General features: G+C 38.5%; 1 protein-coding gene across 6 annotated transcripts in view; it reads right to left on the bottom strand.

Annotated features, from left to right (window-relative positions):
- Positions 1-22,071, bottom strand: part of sorbs2b (sorbin and SH3 domain containing 2b) — a 78,735-nt gene that overhangs the window by 46,440 nt on the left and 10,224 nt on the right. For 4 of the 6 annotated variants that reach the window (XM_077236062.1, XM_077236060.1, XM_077236058.1 and 1 more), the window contains 4 exons: positions 8,766-8,816; positions 2,434-2,529; positions 616-642; positions 295-422 (listed from right to left, as the gene is read on the bottom strand). In XM_077236062.1, coding sequence (XP_077092177.1) covers positions 295-422; positions 616-642; positions 2,434-2,529; positions 8,766-8,816 — 302 coding nt within the window. The remainder of the gene's footprint in view (positions 1-294; positions 423-615; positions 643-2,433; positions 2,530-8,765; positions 8,817-22,071) is intronic. The other 2 variants (XM_077236059.1, XM_077236061.1) reach the window with 1 other exon arrangement.

Genomic DNA, 22,071 nt, shown 5'->3' on the forward strand with positions numbered 1-22,071 from the left:
ATAGATAGATAGATAGATAGATAGATAGATAGATAGATAGATAGATAGATATCACAGTTATCATAAATCCATAATAGTACAGAGGTTCATTCAAGTCAGTTCAGAGCTTTTCTTTGTGCTCAGTTTTCAAACTGAGCAATATACGCTAGAAAAGGGTGTGACCGGTACAGTTAAAAATGTCATTAATAAAACCTGTCGAATGGACTGCCACAGCTGTTTCCTGTGGAAGGAAAACCTCCAGCAACAGAAAGGATACGAAAAACAAATGAGTGAAGTAAACACAGCAGAACGTACTGGTGTGGGAGACTTTTTATCCTGAAAGTTGGGCCTGACACTTCTGTAGCCTTTAGCTGCCAAAGAGGAAGAGCACAAGTCACCATTTCTCAGAATATCACTGGTGCTGCTGCTGGGCCTCCACAAATCTAACAGGAGACAAACAAAACATTTGAAAACGTGTTTAATATTCATACAAAATATTTCGCCACAGAATGCCACTATTGACCAGTAAGAAAGAATAATATGAGAAAGCTTATCAGTAACAGTTACATTGTTTTCCAAAGCATATGTACTTTTTTGTAAAAAATATATTAAATAAATAAAATAAAGGCTGCTTACCTGAATCGTTGGATTGTGATTCAGAGTCTATGCACAGGTGAAATTGAGATAAGAGAACTTTATTAAACACTAGCAAGAGATCTACTTTTCACAGTGAAATGATGTACACTCTTAGGGACAGATTTACTAACAGCTTGTGCCAGCGCAAACCCTCTTTTGGCGTTAAAAAACTACTGTCAGGATTTACTAAAGACACGCAGTAAACAATTAGCACTGAAAATGCATAGACAGGGTTATTCTTGCGGCTGACCTTATTGCATATGCATTTGTAGGAGTTTCACCTTGTGTTATTATAAATTAATAACACAAGGTGATTTATTAAGGTTTGCGCTAGTCAATATACTGGTATTTGCACCAAAAAAAGCATGTCTTAAACCAGATGCTAATTTGTGCTGCTCTTGATAGATTACGTTGGTCATTATGGAAATGATCGGATCCATCTGTGTTCTTTAATTTGTGTGTCGTCAGTAGATTTCCACTTTCCACTACCACCTGTGTCTTTTTGGAATTGAGCTCACGCTAATTTGCCCTGTTAAGTAAATCTGGCCCTTAAACATAAAAGTTCTTTATTGGCATCAATGGTTTCATGAAGAACCTTTAGCATTCATAGAACCTTTCCTCTGCAAAAAGGGTCCTTTAAGCTGGAAAAAAGGTCCTTTAGATTATTAAAATGTTATTTACACTTAGAAAATTATTGTTATTAAAAAAAAAAAAACAATGAACAAAGTTCTTCTATGAAGAACAAAGAACACTGAAAGGTTCTTTGAGAAACCCAAAATGGTTCTTTTATGGCATCGCTGTGAAAACCCGCTTTTGGAATCTTTATTTTAAAGAATATATTCACTCATTACTTATTCATGTTTTAGTGGACTATGTGGCTCTATAGTGAGTAAATGTCATAATTTATTCTAAACCACTGCTTTAACTTTTACAGCAGATGAATGGAAGAGAGGAAAATATATGGACAGCATGAAGAATGAAAGGCGAAGTGGGAAAGTTTTACAAATGAATGAGGTTTTCCCTTCACATCTGGCAGTCAAATACCACTTCTGCAAACTCATTTCAGAAAGGCTCTTTTAAAACACACACATTTGTCTTAAATAAACACTTGATAAAAGTCAAAACTATTCATTTGATACCCTTGCTCATTAAGCACAGTGCTAAATTAACAGCGGTCTAACTCTGTCCTGAATGGGATGTGTTTGTTCCTCGCTGTCTAATTAAACAATGGAGAATATGCGTGTGTGAGGTCATAGTCAGTGAGACTGCTCAAACAAAAAGGGTCACCCCCGTAGGAAACTGTGCGAGAGGAGACGGGGGAAAAGCCTGAAGTATACAATTGTTGCCATGGAAGTGCACAACTATGGCAACAATCTGATCACTGTGAGCTGCTTTATCCCTTTAAGCAAAGGAAAGCTCCAGCTCTCGAACAGCCCTTAAGTAGCTGCAAGCACAAGATTGAGATGGCGAGCAAGGGTAATAGAGAGAAAGAAAGACAATCAGGGAGGGAGGATGTGGTAGGACATAAGATGCAGGAGGATAAAACACAGATGTTGAATGAGTGACGTTGAGTGCAGTGTAGAGGAATTCCTGCTCACAGTGTCTGAGTAAACACACCATCACATTTAACACCAGCAGAGTAAATACTCCACTGCTAACATATAATGCTTATGACTAACAAGCAAACATGAACCACTCGTTGGCAAATATTTTTATTTTAATGAACTAGTTTTCAATGCATTATTGTAGTTTTATGGCAATATGATCTACAGTATGAAGCTCTATGAGTGTGATCAGTTTCCTGTACGGGAATGATACCTGTGAGAGTGTATAGGTTTGGTGAGCTCTGGATTCTCTTCATGGGGGTTAGAGTGAGTAAAAGCGTGGCGCTTTTGCGGATCTGTCCTCCACTGTCTGTGAAAAGTGCAGTAGCACATGCAAACACAAACGCACATGCATCAATACTGCTGCATGGCAAGATGACTGTGACTTACAGCAAGCAGGGTAATGTGAAAACATGCACATGACCTTAGCAACACAACAATATACATTACCAAAACAATTTAAGTGCCAGGGTGGATTAATGTATGTGTGACGTATATGCTTGGCGTACAGTATCTACACATGTTAAATGGCTGGATGTACTGTGCTCTGACTGACTAAATGTTTTAAATTGCTGATTTCCAGTGTCTTTGTACAGGCTTCCCGCACCTTTTGACATAATAATTTCCATGACTCCCTTTCCATTTCCATTTTCCAGTCATTACAAGCACGTGGTTTAAAACTAAGCACAAAAATGAACAGTGTATTGACTATAGAAATTCATATAACTCTTTTAAAATGTCTTTAATACCTGAATTTTCAGCACCTGGAAATCACTCTTTTAAAATGTACTGATATTTTTCCTGGATTTCTCTGGTTTTACCTTTTACTGCTGTGTAAACACTGTGTATAAGCAAATACATACCACTCCAAAGTTTGGGGTCAGTAAGAGTTTTTTTTTTTTAAGAAAAGTAACAGTAACTAAAAAACATTTACATTGTTGCAAAAAAATCTATTTTAAATAAATGTCATTCTTTTGAACTTTCTATCAATCAAAGAATCCTGAAAAAAAAAATTTGTCATGGTTTCCACAAAAATATTACGCAGCACAACTGTTTTCAACATTGATGATAAGGAGAAATGTTTTGTGTGAAAAAATAATTTTCATTTTTGGGTGAACTAACCCTTTAAGTGTTTTCTAATAAGTCCTGGCATCCAAGGTTGCCACAACCGAATCAGAACCTAAAACTGAGGACACTACGAGATAAATCTTGCAGATTGACAGGCTATCAATGTGGCACTGCCAGATGTAGCCTGATGGGTTTCCTCTTTCTTGACTGCTATACCTCTTGATGTCAAAAAGGCAGTTTGGATGCCAGAGTCTTCGCCACACTCTAAAAAGACAGTTCTCAGAGACAGTCAGCCAAGAAATAAGAACACCCCCCAGCACAGCTTTTCCCAGAATCCCTGAGATGAATACAAAATCACATGCACTGCCTAACAAAAACAAGTCCTGTTGGGTCTGTGTGAAGGGAAAGTCACATTTTCACTCCTTTCTGCCTCATAACACTTGATTCGAGTCAATTTTGTGTAAATTGTTCACTGTATTAATTATTTGTATACATTGTTTTAGCTTTCAGTGTTCCCTCTCCTTTTTGTTCTTGCTGAACAAACCTACTTTACTGGGTGGACCCTTCAGCCACCTATAGTAAATTAATCAATTAAATTAAGTAATTTACAATTCTACATTTATTACGTAAATATAAAATGTATTACAAAAAAATGACAGAAGTTTCGTAGAGGGCACAAAAGCATGAAACAATGCTGCGTATTTACAGTACAAGATTTCAGTTCCACATTGAAAATCAATAGATATATGGATGGATTCCAGTTGAAATGCCACCCATTCATGTCGCTGTGTTTTAAGAAATCTCTAGCTGTTAGCCATATATTTTTTGTCTGGCTTCTGAGTTGTTCCTGTCTATCTGGGATCAGCATCAGATGTACGCAGCTGTGAGGGAACCTGGAAGCTAGAGGATCTAGCTATTCCCTTACAAAAAAATTTAAATGTGCTGTGGTGTTACTGTATCATTAACATTAAGATCTGATGTTGACAAATTGAAAAACCATGGTTCTTTGCTATACACTAACTAATTTTAAGGTAATTTAAAAATATACAGTATATATATATATATATATATATATATATATATATATATATGTTTAATCAGCATAGATGCATTAAATTGATCAAAACGGGTTAAAGTAAAGACATTCATAATGTTTCAAAATATTTCCATTTCAAATAATTGCTGTTCTATTGAACCATCTATTCATCAAAGAATCCTTGGGGAAAAAAGGAATCACGGTTTTCACAAAAATATTAAGTAGCACAATTGTTCCCCATCTTTAGTCACTACTATGTAAGTCAATCATCGGCGCATCGGCGCAAGCATATAATGAGCAGCAGCTGTCGCATCCTTCTACAGGAGAAGAACATCCTTCTTCCTGTTTGTATAGACGCAGTCATCCCTGAGTGCTTCAGCACCAGAGAGAACAGTTTCCTGAAAGAGCATACACGGTTTGACACTGCATCTTTTTCAAGACGTCATTCAAACCGTGTGTTTCTGGATGCGGTCGTTTCCTAGCCTCATTTGAAGGCCACGACCACTTTTTTTTTACATGCCTGGGCTTAAGCGTATTGAGACTGCATTCGTGGGTGGTTCATGTTCGCTCATGAGAGTCTCCCCTTCTCGTAAAGGTTTGAGCCGCTCAGTGCGCCGTGTGCCGTCAAGCTGCTGGCTGACAGCATGGGTTGTCACGGCAAGGAAGGTGGAGTTCCTTTGCCTATTTCCCGATCTAGTTTCTCTTCAGGTGGCCACCAGAAAAGGGCTAATTTTGCTAATAGCACTTTGGCTAACAGTTCTTGTGATCTGATTACAGTGATTACCGTGAGCATTCCCCGACGAGACCAACTTCTTGGGCCTCTCACTCCTCTAGCGCATCGCAAACATGCTGAGACTGCGTTTATGGGTGGTTTATGCTCTCTCATGAGAGCGTGACAACGTCGGGACGTTCTTCGTCTTGCCTTTCTAATGAGGGCTTGAGCGCTCAGTGTGCCGTGTGCCATCGAGTTTGATGGTCACGTTCACTGTCGCGGATGCCTGGCAGCTTTCGGATGGGTTTACTGGTCCTTCTCAAGAGGGACCAAACATTTCATTCGGGGCTCCAGGGGAGGATCAGATGTTGATCGCTGCATCAGAGAGAGGGCTGTTAGGCTCTGGAAATGAAGATGATGCTGAGTTCCCACTGTAATGGTGTGTGAGCTCATGCTGAATCAGATTCAGACTTGACAGCCACACTTTCCGCTATTCTGGGGGCACAGTGCGGCGCGTAATCGCCTTGCCCTGCCCCCCGTGCCTGCCCGGATGTGTGTGAAAAACTTTGGCAGTATGGAAGCATATTGGCGCCAATATGGCAAGCTGACATGCCAAAATCTGCAAAAAAGGTTTTTCCTCTCTCACTACTCTAGGTGGTGGGGTGGATTTGCTAATTGCAGGTCGCCTCTTCCCTGCATGTGATCGCCACCCTACAAGTCTGTGGAAGGCCAAAAGACGCAATGCATGAGGGTAGTTCTGAGTCGGGGTTGAGCTGCGCATAGTGACTGACCGTGGTTTAAAGTCACAGCGCTGGCCCTTGGTCAGACGATGTACACACTGGTGGTCCAGAAGGGCTAAACCTTACGAGATGGCCTTTTTCGGCAACACTGTTAGAGACTGTGACCAGCGGTTCTCCACAGTTCAGAAGCAGGCTGAGGTAACTAATAGCTTGTCCCAATGTGCAACCATAGTCACTCATGGGCTCTGCCTTAGTGGGCCCTAAATGGGCTTTTTTCCCCTGTGAAAAAAAAGGCGACCCAGAGTCAGCTGGTCTTACCTGGAGGACGGCCGGGCGGAAAAATATTTTTGTTTATTTAATTTTTGTTCCGCCGCTGGCATCTCAGTCAGTGGTACCCAAATTCTCAGTAAGAGCAGCTTCTTTATCTCTGGGTCTCAAGAGGGCGTTGATGGCAGAGAGTGACGCTTCCATGCCTTGTCACTCCCGTCCCCTTTTATTGCAAGCGGGCAGCAGTGTGCGGCTCGGGGACGCCACCAAGCCTTCCCACGCACCCTCTGCCCCACCCTAAGTGTGGCACAACACACTCAGACTCCGCTTTGGGCCGCCTCAGTGATCCCCCCCCCCCCCCCCCGATGCGATTCAGTTCACCCGGCGGCCACCCAAGTTCAAGAGCATCCACTTCACCTCCATACGGAGTTGCGATGCCCCTGTCTTGCCGAGTCACTGTGCCAGACACTGTGCAAAGTCAGTGAAGACGAGGAGCAGGTCTTGTTAGTTGCGACTTATTGGCCAAACCTGACCTGGTTCCCAGAACTCATGCTCCTTGCAACAGCACCTCCTTGGCCCATTCCTCTGAAGAAGGACCTGCTTTCTCAGAGACGCTGCACTCTATGGCACCCGCGTCCAGACCTCTGGAAACTCCATGTCTGGTCCCTGGACGGGACGCGGAGGTTCTAGGTGACCTACCCCAGGCGGTCTGCTAGAGCCCCCTCAACGAGGGACCTCTATGCTCTGAAGTGGAACCTGTTCGTTGAATGGTGTTCTTCCCACCGGGAAGATCCCCAAAGATGTCCGATCAGAGTTGTGATTTCTTTCCTGCAAGATGGATTGGAGCAAAGGCTGTGTCCCTCCACCCTCAAAGTGTATGTTGGGGCTATCGCCGCACATCACGATGCAGTTGAAGGTAAGTCATTGGGAAAGCATGACCTGATCGTCAGGTTCCTTAGGGGAGCGAGGAGACTGAATCCGCCTCACCCCCCTCTATACCCTCTTGGGACCTGTCTCTGGGGCTCAGCGCACTGCAGAGACCTCCCTTTAAAACACTGCAGTCAGCTGGGTTAAATATCCTGTCACTAAAGACAGTGCTCCTGTCTGCTCTGGCTTCCATCAAGAGGTTAGGGGACCTGCAAGCATTTTCGGTCGACGAATCGTGCCTCTCTCAGGTTGTCCTGAGACCCCGGCTTGGATATGTGCCCAAGGTTCCAACCACTCCCTTCAGGGACCAGGTAGTAAACATGCAAGCGCTGCCTTCGGAGTAGACAGACCCAGCCCTGGCTTTTCTCTATGCCGTCCGCTCCTTGCAGTTCTATGTGGACAGAACGCAAAGCTTAGGACCTCAGATCAGCTCTTCGTCTGTTTCGGAGGCCAGCAGAAGGGAAAGGCTGTCTCCAAGCAGAGGATGGCCCACTAGATAGTGGATGCCATCGCCTTGGCTTACGAAGCCCAAGGCGCGCCTTGGCCATTCGGGTTGCGAGCACACTCAACTAGAAGTGTTGCTTCCTCCTGGGCGCTGGCTCAAGGCGCCTCGCTGACAGATATATGTAGAGCTGCGGGCTGGGCGACACCTAACACGTTCACAAAATTCTATAGCCTCAGTGTAGAGCCGGTATCTTTCCGTATACTTGCCCCCAGTGGCCAGTAGCGCAAAGGACCCGTTCTTAGTGTCGGCTTGCAACGCCACTCCCGCCCCCATGAGACAGATACGTGTGTCTATTTCAGTCAGACGTTTCGGAGCGTTTGACGCCACGCCTACACACGTATGCATTGTGGAACCTGTGCTAGGCTGGGTGTCCATTCGTAGCGGCCCCTGCGGCGACTCCATATGTGCATTCCTCCAAGATTAGCTCCTCTGCGGACGAGCCTGTGTCTTTCCCTCAACAGAGCCCACTCTGTCGTCTCTGCTGGTGTTCTTTCCCCCCTAGAATTAGGCTGGAACCACCCCAGAGACGGCCATATGTTGTACTACCCTGCTTGGCTAGTCCATATGTGTAACCGTCACCTGTACCTCCCCCGGGGTAGGATGTGGCCTCCGCAGTGTTCCCTTCCCCAAGTGCAAGGATGGAACGCACCTGCTGCTCATTATATGCTCGCGCCACGATGCACAGCAGCTGGTGCAATTATCGCATGCCAATGTGCATTGGCTCATTTAGATTCACATGAAGTAGATAGGCTCTCGCAAGTGATCCCCATTCATCAGTCTTGACCTTACGTCTCCGTTCCCTCCTCGGGAAAGGGTTACCATACGTAATCGAGACGTTTTCATTGATAATAACAAGAATTGGCTGCTGAAAATACAGTTTTGACGTCAATGGAATAATTTACATTTCAAAATATAGTAAAATAGAAAATGGTTATTTTAAATTGCAATAATATATTTTACTGTTTTTACAGTAAAATTGATCAGATAAATGCAGCCTTGGTGAGCATAAGAGCCCTTTTTAAAAACATAATTCTGACCCTAAACCTTTGAACAGTATTATAGTAGTTAATGATTACCATATTGATATATCATGACTTTTGCATGATTCTCCAACTTAAAAAAAAATCTTTAAAAATTCAAATCAAAAATTACCATTGCAAATTCCCCAAAACCATGGTATTATCATTGTCATTGTCAAAAAACAAGTACTTTTTATAAAAAAAAATCTTGATATTTTAATATGCCTTTAATTTGATTTCAACCATTCAAACTGAAACTGATTTGAACTAACCTGTGTTCATGTTGAAGATCTCTCCTTCTTGTGTCTTGATGTCACACAGTCCTGAAAGACATAGCCTATCATTAAGAATCAGTCAGCAACACGTTCCTCTGGGTAAGTAAAACATTGATTTATCCGTGTGTACAGCATGTATGAGTGCAGGTAGAGTGGTATTGGCGTCCCATCTCTTCCCGGCACAGCAGCATGCTAGCAAGTGTCTAATGTGGCTGGTTAACATCCCTCTTGGGATATGAGGCCCTGGAGTGAAAGGTGATACAAGCCTGGCGTTTCAGCTCAAAAACACGCAGCGCAGTATCAAAATACACACCATACATACACATATATCCTCACGCATGCTCTGATCTTACACATGACCACTTTTGGTGTGTTAGAGCTTAACAACTCTTTGAGTTTGTTGCCAGCAATGTACAGCCGTCACACACTACTAGGGGGGCTATTGTAACTAATTAAGCCCCTGTTTAGTTTGACCTAGATTACTAATTTTTCAGTGATAGATTAACAGCCCATGTGACCCTACTCCGGAAATATCTCACTTATTTTAGCACTAGCTGAATATTTCAGGGATGGTCTATGATAGGAACACTGTCATTTAATCACATTATTACATTACTTAACTCATCAGCAGAGGCAAAGCGCTGCAAATATGCCAGATAGGAGACACCATGAGCGTGTGCTCATGTGGAAGACGCATGTCTAGCTTTCAGAGTGCCATGGCAGGCACGTGTGCCACTTGTCACACATACGTAGACCACCCGTCGTTCAACACCAAAAGTGTGCTGCACCTGAGACCATCCTTTGATAACTGTATGTTACGCATTTACAGTTCATGACAAGAGATAGGCATTCAAATTTGCTATTCTAAACCTAAAAGGTTAAGGGATAAATGAAATTTCTGTCATCATTTACTCACCTTAATGCCAATTCCAAATATTTAAAATTATGTCAGGCAGTGTTCGTGCTGTTCTTTTCCATGTAATGAATGTGAGAACGGTGACCAAAAGTGACAAAAAGTACCATAAAAGCATCATAACAGTAGTCCAATTTGGTGTGTTGTCTTTGGTTAAATGTCACCTGGCATCAATCTTATTACTATGTACTTGTATAAATATTATTTGTATATTATATTTTTAATTTAGTCTAAGCTTTACTCATTTTGTTATGCTTCTGTCATTTTAATATTTTATTAAATTTTCCTGTTTAGCTATATTTTTATTTCAGTTTTAGATTTTAGTAATTTTGGTATTTCAACTTAAATATTTTATTTTATACATATTTTTATATATATATATTAACACTTATAAACTGTTTTATTGTAGCTTTATTTCAATTAACAAAAAACATTTTTAATAGTTTTAGTGTTCATTATCATTAATAAGACCGATATAACAACTTCTGACTTTTCGTCACAAAAGCTTTCGTATAACATCAGATGATTTAGAATACAGCATATGAGTCATATTAACCACTTTTGTGGTGATTTATTGTCATTTTTTAAGCTTAACAGCTGCTGTCCACCATTCACTTTTATTTTATGAAAAACAGCAGTCAACATCATCCTCCTAAACTAAACTAAACTAAACTAAACTAAACTAAACTAAACTAAACTAAACTAAACTAAGGTAAACTAAACTGCAAAAAAAACACATCATTTTGGGGTGACCTATCTATTTAAAGGAGTTTGTAAATGAAAAAATAAAAAAATAATAAAAAAATAAAAAAAGTGTCATACATTGTATCGTCAGTTATAAAGGTAAATAAATAATCACCATCAGCCCTTAATAAATCATTGACCAAACAGGATTGCCCCATGCTGAGTCTCATTAAAAGACGGACCCAGAGGTCATCCTCAAAATAAATCTTCAGACACCACAGCCAATAAATCTGGATAAAAACACAAGGGACAGTTTTGCCTGAGACACCACTGGACTTTGCTAAATCACAGGTTGTAATGAACTGTCAGCAGTAAAAGATTATGATATTGGATTTCAAGGGTGCAGACTTGTGGCGACAGAACAGCTGGAGGGGAAGGGAGCTGGACACTCGCCTAAGAAATGGACATAGCTCCACATTTATATTCATGAGCAGGGCTCACACTGGTCATTTACTTATCTATCTAAACATTAAGAATCATTCTGTCATGGGAAATGTCAGAGACAGCCAAGCCAATAAGCCATGCTAATTTCCATTGCCATCAATATTTCAATGCGCTCGTCAAATAAATTGGACATGCAGTAAACATGAAAGCTCCATTTTTATGCTAAAAAAAATGAATTTAAAATGCTAGAAGACTGAGCATGCATATTACTGTTCAATATTATTTCTCTCCTATTTTTTTTGTATTGTTTCTCTCCACTTTTGTTATGTCAGCACAAAAGTTGCAATTACTGCAGAGGTGGAGATAATTATTAATGGTTTTATAATGTTTTCAAAACACTTACTCACATGCAATAGCGAGTAGGCGTTGATACTGTTTCCTATGCATTGACGTGAGCAAATCATAATAGTGCCCGTTTACTGACAAGCCTTAAAGAAGCCGCCCCTTAAAAATGGATAATTTCAGAAAGATGGTCAGAATGAAGGTTGAAAATAAACATTTTTCTGCATATGTTTGTTTGTTTTTTTGTGCAAAAAAAAACATCATTAACATTATAAGTGAACCTCAGGGAACATATCAAAATAATTATGCCATGACTCCTTCAAATTGGGTCAGTTTCAATTTTACAATGTTTGCAAACATAACCTAAGCCATTTTTTATGTTAAAAAATAAACACTCGTACTGTTTGTACATGCATGATACCATGGCGATCATGTTGCTCTGTTTTGATGGCTTATTTATAGTCAGATTTCTCAGACTTCTGCGTAAGGACTGGACACGGGCCATTTTCACAAGCCTAACAGCCTTTTACCAGAAGTTAGGGATGAAACCATGTCATGAGTAGTCTCCATGAGTAGTGCTCAAGTGCCAGGACAGAAAAAGATTAAAAACAGCTATGCTGCCAATTTAGAGCTAAGAAAGAGCTGAAGGCATTATTGGATTCAGACTTAACATTTATTAGTCTGTTTATTTGTGATGAATTATTCAATGTTCAAAGGCCAGAATGTTTTAAAGGCTGTAATGTGTTGTCTTCAAAGCAGCTTTATGCACTAGTTATACAAATATTATTTAGATTTACATATATATTTAAGCAGATATGAAAGCCACAGAGTCAGGCCTATGCAGCAAACATATAGTTTAGAGGGACATTGCTTCTCCAAAAGTAAAAAAAAAAAGTGATCAGCTTTGTAGACGATAAAACCAATAACTATAGGTTTTGTAATAGTTTTAGTGGTGTTGGTTTGAATTCAAATTTAAGAGCATAATTAGAAAACATCTTTAAAAAAAAGATGAAATATCAGCTCTAAATGGCATGTTCTACCACAGAATGCAGACACTTTTTGTTCTAGATACTTTAGTGAGCATAATACGATAACAGTAATTGCATTCCCTTTGAAAGCTATGGATTCTGCTGATGCTTATCCTACCTGTTGGAGATTCTATTATGGATGTCTTGAAATAGATGTCCTCAGAAGAGCAATGTAATGGTTACATTATGGCTCCTGCCTATCCTGACAGTCAAAACATAACATCCGAGTAATGTGCTCTCTCAAATCCCCAAAGTAAAACAGTAATATGCTGGATATGCTGCTTGTACAGTATTCTCCAAAATAGGAAGAATCTCTTTCTTTTCATCAGGAATTTCCAAACAGGCTATTTATATGAGCATCTCAGTCAGGACACAAGAAGTTCTATGTTCTCCTAAATGGTAACTTCGGAATCACAATTACATTAAGTTTGGGAACTATGCATGTTTGCTGCTGTGCTTTCCGTTTGATGCAATGTGTCCCACACATATTTTCTAAAGCCTCAGATAATTGCTTAAATTGTTCCCATGTGTTTAAGGAGTATCATTTCATTTCTAAATCCAGCTCCTAATTCAACATAGTTGTGTAGTACTCGAATTGAGTACGTCCTGTTCCAAACGTGCAGATCGGCACGTTTGTTTTCACCTCCGAACGCAAGAACCTTAAACGATACGGCAAACATGTACAGCGTGTCCAAACAAGTCACATGTCTTACATTTAATCATTTAAAAGAAGCTTTTATCAGACTCGAATTGAGTACCTAAGAGTGATAAAGCTTTTGAAACAACAACTAAAATAAAGCCTTAACTTAACTTTGGATGAATTTCATTCTATATGTTCAATGGGTTATGTTCAGTGAACGGTATCATTTTACCTGAGATAAAGAAGATGAAATAGATTAAATGTTCAATAGCTTTTTGTATCCAAGAAATTAAAATATAGAAATTTAACCTGATCGATTTTCACTGGACTAAAAAGTGTGACAACTTGTCCTGGTCTCTTCTGTATAATAAACACAATTGCACTGATATTAGCAGAATGAACACACACGGCGATCAGTAAATCAAAACCTCCAATCATGTTGATAACGTCTCCAAATTTAGTTTAGAGTAATGGGTCAGAGTTGTGCACAACATACTTGAACAACTGCTATTTTCGAGCCTTGCTGATAGAACTTGGTTTATGCAACTTCGAGTGGGTCACAATCCAAATATGGCACAGGCCATTACAGGTCAAGGACTGTGAGTCTACATGTTTCCCACTAGGGTTAAATGACTGTGCAAAGTGCATAGCACATGATCTTTCCACAAGTGAAGGGATTGAATTAAAAGAGACCCTTGTGATTTACACATTTGTCCCAGAAAGTATTCACTGGCATCCATGTGAGTGTGAGTAGTTAGATATTGTCTAGCCGAGCCGATGAGAGGAGGATATTGGGACATCTGCCAGAACTGGTGTTTCTGCTGTGATCCAGCTGGTGGAATCAGCAGGTGCCCTTGAGGGGTCATGTGGCCAACAGATTTGTCGCCAACGTCTCAGTCACACACTTAAAATTTGAACAGCTAGAGCTCGAAAGCCGAAGCTAGAAGATTCCTGTTTGGCTACAGTATTACTTTTCCGATTTTGCTTCTTTATGGAATTGAAAGCACATCTTCAAGATAAGCTTGGACTGCTGTAAAAAGCTGATTGTAAAAATTTCAGATAAGACTTAAGGGAGTCTTTAAATAAAATAGTTAGTCAAAGGATTTCAAAAACCATTAAATGCATATTCTTGGTTCAATGCAAATTATGCTCAATTAACAGCATTTGTAGCGTAATGTTGATTTTTTAAAAAATCAACTCGTCCCTTGTTTTCCAACAACATTTTAAGATAGTGAATTGGCCCAGAATTGAGAAACTAATTATTTAAAAGCAGTTACATAAAATTTTCTGTTAAAACTTTTATTTGAGCTGTACAGTTATGGCGTTGTGTTTTCATAACAAAGTTTTAGAATTGGATAGAACTTTAAACAGCAAAGGTTAGTTGTTTTTTTTCACACTAACAGCATGTTAGCATTCATTTTTAGGGGTGCCACGATTCTCCAAATCCTCGATTCGATTACATTTTCGATTCTAAGGTCACGGTTAGATTCGATGCTCGATTTTTTTTTTTTAAGCACAGGTTGCTGTTGCTCCTAAAAAGCTGATATCAGTTCATCGCAATCTCACACACCTCTGTTATTATCAGTGGAGCTGACTGCACAATGAATCTTTCATAATATATAGCCTACACTTTGTTTGTTATAATTAGAGGATTTGCCAGCTTACAGAATTCAGCTCTGAACAAAAAGTCAGTTTTGAGCGGTGAGGAGAGTCTATCTTAAATGCTTCTGATTGGTCGTTGCATTCAAGAAATCAACACATATGTCTGTGATTGGCTAAATCGCTCAACGCTGCAAACATGTTATAAATAGAAACTCTGGCCTGTAAATCGTTTCTATTTTGTTTTAGTTGTTCTTGTTGCTTTTCTGCAACAGATGAAAAAAAGTATTAGTTTTTATATGTTTTATTCATAGATATTTCTAGTTTGCGGGAGTCCCGCGAATCTTTTTATCCTTCCGCACACACAGAGTGAGTGCATTACCACCCGCGCTCGCACTCGGCCATCAAATCTAGTCCCGCGCCGCACTCTATTGCGTTGGGGGATCAAGAGCCCGGCCCGAGGATAGTGACGGGAAATATCGGCCAAGTTCGGGCTCGGGCATAGAATCCAAGTTAGAGGACTCACAGCCTTTCAACACGTGTGTTTTTTTCCCGCGCCGTGATGAGTCGTTCATGAACGATCCGTTCATTGCCTCTGTCACGCGACAAATGAACAAAAGACTCGGAAGGTCAAGTATTAACCCAGACAGCAAGCCAACATTGAATAAACATTGTTTTTCCATCTGAATCATCATTATGGTTGATATTGAAATTTCAATGCAAAATTAATGTTGAATCACCATTACCCTGTCGATGAAAACCTGATGTTATTAATGTTGATGGCAACGATATTGGAACAACATTGATCTATAGTTATCTTTATGATTGATTAAGCATTGATATTTGGTTTACCCGGCAATGGCTGAATGTGTTGAAAAGTCATTGATTTATAGTTGACCGGGAAACGACGCTGTTGTTGAAAAGTCATCGACATATAGTTGACCGGGAAATATGATTGAAAATCAATAGATTTTTGGTTGACCGGGAGATCAACGGGTGTTATACCAACGTACTGCACTGGACACAGCTCATTTCTGGACCCTTGGCACAAGCCTAAAGGTAAGCTTGCTTAATGTTTGATATGAATGAATTGTACCAAATCAAATACTGTTAGGCTGATCGTTAACATGATGGTTAGTGTAGTAACCGACGCATTGCTGCAGGAAATAGATTTTTGTTTTACCACTGTGTCAAAATCTGCCAAAAGTAGCCTAGGCCTACTTTGTAGTTCTCTTCTAGGTTATAAAGTTAGCAAAACCTCCGAGTCCAGTCTATTTTTGTGATATTTAGCTCAAAATACATGTCTGTAGCCTACCCATTGCTTGTGTCGTGAAATCTATTAACACAGCACCGCTATATATTTCTTCTGAAAGCCGGAAAACACTGGCGGAACCAACACTAGCAGTGCTCCACCTAGCGCTACCCACAGAAGTGACCGCGGCGGGCCAGAATTACACAGAAGACATGACTTACTTTACTTTATTCAATGCAGAACTGTCTCGAGTTGTAACTGGGAATGCCGATTAGACCATCTCGTCGTAATACAAATCCAAAATATGAATGTTCTAGTGCTTATCCGATTTCACGATTTTTCGCGCACTGTTATAGCGCCTGACAATCAGGCCTGGCGTCAAGGGGGGACTTGGGAGGGCTTATCCCCACGTTACATACTTAATCTCGCGGCACGAATGTAGGCTACCAATACAAATAAATATAATCTCCTGTTTAAATTAAATGCTAATTTTTTGCATTGTGATTTTATTTTCTGTTTTAGGTGCTCTTAGTCAGCAGACGGGGACAGCCGCCGTCACCCAATTCACATGTGCCAGACCGGGCAGGAGGGACTGGACGACAAAATATTCAGGCGTCAGAGGACATTGAAGTGTAAAGTGTAAAGAGTTGCCTACAATTAATTAAATAAAAAGGCTAATAAAAATGAATTTGTTTGTGTGGTGTGTTCAGTGTTTTATACAAGATTTCAAATGTTCCATTATTTTTTAACATCCTGGCTGTAGATAAAGCAGGCTATTTAATTTATGGCATTACATTTAAAATTAACATTTAAAAACGATTGAAATTCCATTGAAATCACGTTGATCCTTAGTTCAGTTGAAATTTCAACATTGTTTCAATATTCCTGATAATTGAAATACCATTGAAATTCCGTGATCTATGGACAGGATTTCAATGTTGTTTCAATATTAAAACAGGGTGCAAAATGATGTAGAATCAACATCAGAGTTCGATGTTGATTCAATGACTTAATGTTGACAACGGAATGTTGATTTAACATAGTTTCAATGACTGTTTGCTATCTGGGAATGTTCCCTGTAAATTACTCTTGACTGCATTATAATGATTTCTTAATTCAGAATATGATCAAGATTGCGTTGGATGTGTTCGGGGAATTTGCCTTTTAAAAGTATAACATTTAAAGCCCCTGAAATGACTAGAAAAAAAGATTAGTTAATTTTGATGAACGAGATTGAACAATAGAGTCAGTAAAACGATCCGAACTTTCCATCACGGGCGCGACATGGGGGCGTGGCAGTATCGACGATTCCATTTTTTATTCCGATTTTTGAGTTTGTGAATTAATTTCGATTGATTTCGATTTAAAATCGAAATCGTGACACCCTTATTCATTTTGTTTACATATTATTGCAATACTTTGAAACAGTGAGTATTTTCGGTTAGTTCAGTGAACATACATAGGTCAGTCAAATTTGGCAAACAGAAATTTACTTGCTTGTTTGAGCTTTTCCAAGTGCCAATGAGGTTTGTTCTCGTGCATCAAGCAAGTATGGTTGAGCTTCTATTTACTATATTTGAGTGCTCCATGTTCGTCGATCAATTTTTATACGTGAATCCATTTTCCATCTTCCTAGCATTATTCCCACTCATTTGCAGGGTCCACTACACACACACATTTGATTTAACACAGGTTTATATTGTATACGTGAATAAGAGCCTAAATTAAATGTGTTCATCATTAAACCTGACCCTTTAGAAGACATCAGAAGACTCGATTCATATGGATTTCTTTAACAATCTCACCCAAAACTGTGTCAGAGTTTTGGGTGAATAGGCTTTTAATGGAGGGACAGAAATCTCTCAGATTTCATTAAAAATGTGTTCATGTTTCGAAGATGAACGAAAGCCTTATGGGTTTGGAACGACAGGAGGGTGCTTAATTGATGACAGATTTTTTTTTATTTTTTGGTGAACTATTTGACGAAACATTGTGCACAGGTGCAACAATAAGGAACAGTCTCCATCACAGTGAGTCAAATAGCTTTTAGGAATATTGCCCTGTGTTTTGTGCCAAAAGCTTTATAGTCTTACTAAATGTATCTTCATCACAACTTTTGAGCCCTGTGTGTGATAAATACCACACAGAAATTCAATTTCTATATAGACAGTATCCAAAGTGGGCATTTTGACCTCAAAGACCACCAATAATGTGCTAAAGATATTATATAGGCACATTATTACTACTATGGAAAAAATCAAGACCCAAGAATGAGATATAGCATAGCTTCCTTCCTTCATCTGTTTTGCCATTTTAGACCTCCCTAAACAGTAAACATTGGCATCTCTCCTATTTTGGTAGAGTTGCCATAAATGGTGCCTTCAGCACGTTCTGCCATTTCTAAATGTTTTTGTCGAAGTGCACGAGTTGAGGTCTGCAGATAAAAATATCGTGATGAAAGCATTTCAAAACAATTGAAAAACCTGTCTTTTATTCATCTTTTAGAAAGAAGCTCTGTGCTATGTAAAGATAAGAAAGCTTTTACAGGGTCTCAATGTATACACACACAACAGCCAGCGACTGAAACAGGGACCCAACCTGAGAGCCAAGATAAGCAGCCAGCACTCATCATTCCAGCACCTTCTCCTAGACGCAATCTGACAAATATCTAAATGGGCTGACATTTACAAAACCAGTTGGACCCATTCCTCTGACAGAAGCACTCCCCTGGGCTAGAAGATCCATCTGCTAATTAGGTGTTTAACCTCTGGAGGGCACCCAAAGTGACAGACTGCTAAGTCTTCTAGTCCTCTGACATGATATCGCCATGTGTACACCAGCAAATCATTTGACAACCTGCGTAGTTGCTTCCATCATAAGACATCATTCAAAACAATCCGATATAAACAGCCACATGATATCAAAGAGAGGTCCAATAGGCCTTATCCTCAGTATTATTTCAAAACTCTTCAAACGGACCTAAACCCTTTAGCAAACGATGAATTGGCTCGCAAAACATTTCTGAGCAAATCTAAAGGGATTATTGATTCAACAACTATTCAACATCTACCCTATTAAACAGGTCTTTGAGTGACTTTACAGTATTGCTCAACCCTGTATCGCATACAGGGTTGAGCAATATTTGAAAATGATTTGGTGACTAAATAAAGTAATATCGTGCAAATTAGGACTATTTTTAATGCACTTTTTATTTGTCATTAACTTTGATTTCTCGTTATTTGCTGGTATTTGTCTGTTAAGACAGATATAGCATCGCTGGATAAAACTTCAAGGAATAGTTCACACAAAATTTTTACTCGACTTCCAAATGACTTTTTCCTCTATGGAACATAAAATAAGTTATTTTGTGAAATTTCGAAGAGCTTTTTGTCCATATAATAGAAGTCAGGGTGCAATGTAGTTTCCCAGCAAGCAATTTTGCATTTAAAAGACGTCTAATAGCCGTCCAAACACAGCCCTGACATCTAGGCTAAAACAAGGCCAAATTTGGTCTGTCAGTGGAAATTTAACAGACATCTAAACCATAGCCCAATAATAGACTAGTCATCAGTTAGATAACATGTCAAAGAAATGAAACCAAATACCTTGTAATCACTGTTGACTTTGCTTACATAATGGAATATCATATAGTACATCTTGCCAGTTATTTTGGCAAAAACGAAATTTCAAGGTTATTTTGGCTAGAAGTGGGTTACTCATAGCCGGAGCATAGCGGGTCTATAGTTAACCTAGACGCTTAAATGACGACCTGCTGGGTTTGTTCTTAACATTCTTCAAAATATCTTCTTTTGTGTTCCAAAGAAATAAATGCAGGTTCTGCACGACATGAGAGTGAGGGAATGATGACAGAATTTAAATTTTTTAGGTGAACTATCCTTTTCAATAGATTCATTCTTTCAATTCATTTATCATAAATCAGTTCACACTGCTAATTAAAGTGAATTGATTCAAAACCTAATTTATCCATTTATTCATGAAAAACTGCTGTTTTTCATTAACCATGTTAAATTGTAGTTGTTTTTTTTTCTTTAAATAGCTTCAGGGCTATTGAGAACTATACATTAAATATTGTGAAATAAATGTGATATAATCTTTTTTACTATATCGTCCATGGCCTACAGTGCGGTAATGAGTTAAAAGTATAACAACAAGGGTTCCTATTCAGGAAACAGGGATTGGGCACTCCTTTATTATACAAAGTTAAAAATACCACAGTCACGAAAGAGCCCTCCCCCATAACAAAAACAGGAGCAGGCCGAGTGTCTGCCAGGCGGCCTCCTGTAAGACATCTTCATGACAGCCTTTCATACTTCTGTGGTGATATTGCAGCAAACGTGCATTATACTGCATGTCATATTTGACCTCTCAAAGCTGCTTTAGCTCTATCTCAAGCGATCCCTAGCAAAAGTCACAGAAGTACCATGCATGTGCATTTTTATTAAACCAAAATGGGAAAAAGAACATAAGGTCACGTTGAAAGGATTGTGGTGTTATGATGGATAGTTAATCAATGGATGCCTTACATTACAGAGTGAAATGCAATTTAGCTGATATTAATAAATGTTGTCAGAGAGACGTCAGATTGCAACAAAGGCTCTTTTTAAGTATGACAAGGAGGTATTATTTCAAACCGCGTGTACATGATATGTCTGTCTGGGTTGAATCAGTAAAAGCTGTCTACTCTGTTTTAGGCCAGTACACACATAATTTACAAGCATTGAAAGTAAGAAATAACTGAAAGATGCATGCATTTATTTTAAAATTCTTTTTCACCTAGATAGTTTATATAATATTTTATGATGAAACCTTTACAAACTTTTTGCACTGTCTTGGGATAAAAAGCTCTGAAGTCTCTGTCCTGAAACATGCAAATAGCATTTTATATATATATATTTTAACTATTACATATGTCATATAAACTATTATCTAACATAAAATGTATCTAGTATGAGAAGTAGCTATAGTTTTAAACATCAAATGTGTACGTTTGGTACTGTCTTGACCTTCTCGACAATTAAAATCATATAACGACATCATTTTGTTATCACACGTTGAACTTAATTCTTAATTTATTTTAGTAAAAAGGAATTTGGTTACACTTTATTTCGATGGTAGACTTTAGACACTCTACTAACTATAAGTAACTTTGCAACTACATTTCAACTAACTGTATTTAGCATTTTTAGTTTTTTGGTCTCAAGATTATGTACATGAGTGAATGGTTTCACTGATTAGACCCTTAAATACCACTTTTTAGTCTAAGAAATTTAAAAACAAAAATTGTAGTAGACTGTTAAGATTATGGTTAGGTGTTAGCGGTCCGGTTAGTAGAATAAGTTGACATGTAGTTGCAAAGTAGCTTACAGTATAGTCAGTAGAATGTCTGTTGGGATCATGAAAATAAAGTGTCAGTGGGTATTAAACTGATTTTACTGATACTCTAATGAGAGTTAGTTGACATGTAGTTGAAAAGGTACTCATAGTTTGTAGAATGTCTAAAGTGGACCATCAAAATAAAGAGTTACCAAAGATCTTTTAAATATGAACTAATTTTAAATACCATAATATTTAGCTGGAACACATTTTGCACTAAACTCTGTTACCGCTTGATTTTCTATAAATAAATGGCAAATCTATTACATAATTATATAATTCCTTACAATTTACGACGTAAAGAAGCACAGTAACATTTTTAGGACCCTTTCTACAGCTTTGTGCAAGTAAATAAATACTCAAATTGTAGAGTTGACATTCATCCAGGTTGTTAAGAACAAATACATTTCTGTAATTCTGTAACATACTAATTTCTACATTTAACATTTGGTCCCAAACTACATTACATTCAACCCTATTACCCACTGTTTTAGGTTTTCTTTTTTACTCTTGTGTTTTCATTTTACCATTACTTCATTTGTTGATTGTGAATTTTGAAAATCTTACATCTCAGGGTTTTAGGCTCTAAGGCTGTGAAAAAATTGATTGCATCTAAAATAAATTTTGTTTACATAATATATGCATGTGTACTGTGCATAATTATTTTGTATATAAAAATATACACACATGCATATATATATTAAAAAATTGTTATTTATATATAAAATATTTATATATAACATAAATTATATATACATATATAAATACAGTATATACATGCAAATATTTCTTGAATACATATGCATGTGTGTATTTATATATATACAAAATAATTATACAAAGTACACACACATATATCATGTAAACAAAAACTTTTATTTTGGATGTTCACAACCCTAATTTAGACGTCCCAAATAATAATAATAATAATCATAATATATGATCAGTAGTACTGCTTTAATTTTTTTTTTAAATAAGTCCTTTATTTTCCTCTATTTAAAACTGTC

The sequence above is a fragment of the Siphateles boraxobius genome, unplaced genomic scaffold, assembly GCF_051911475.1.
Source record: "Siphateles boraxobius isolate OS27281-9 unplaced genomic scaffold, OSU_SipBor_1 2, whole genome shotgun sequence".
Taxonomy (NCBI): Eukaryota; Metazoa; Chordata; class Actinopteri; order Cypriniformes; family Leuciscidae; genus Siphateles; species Siphateles boraxobius.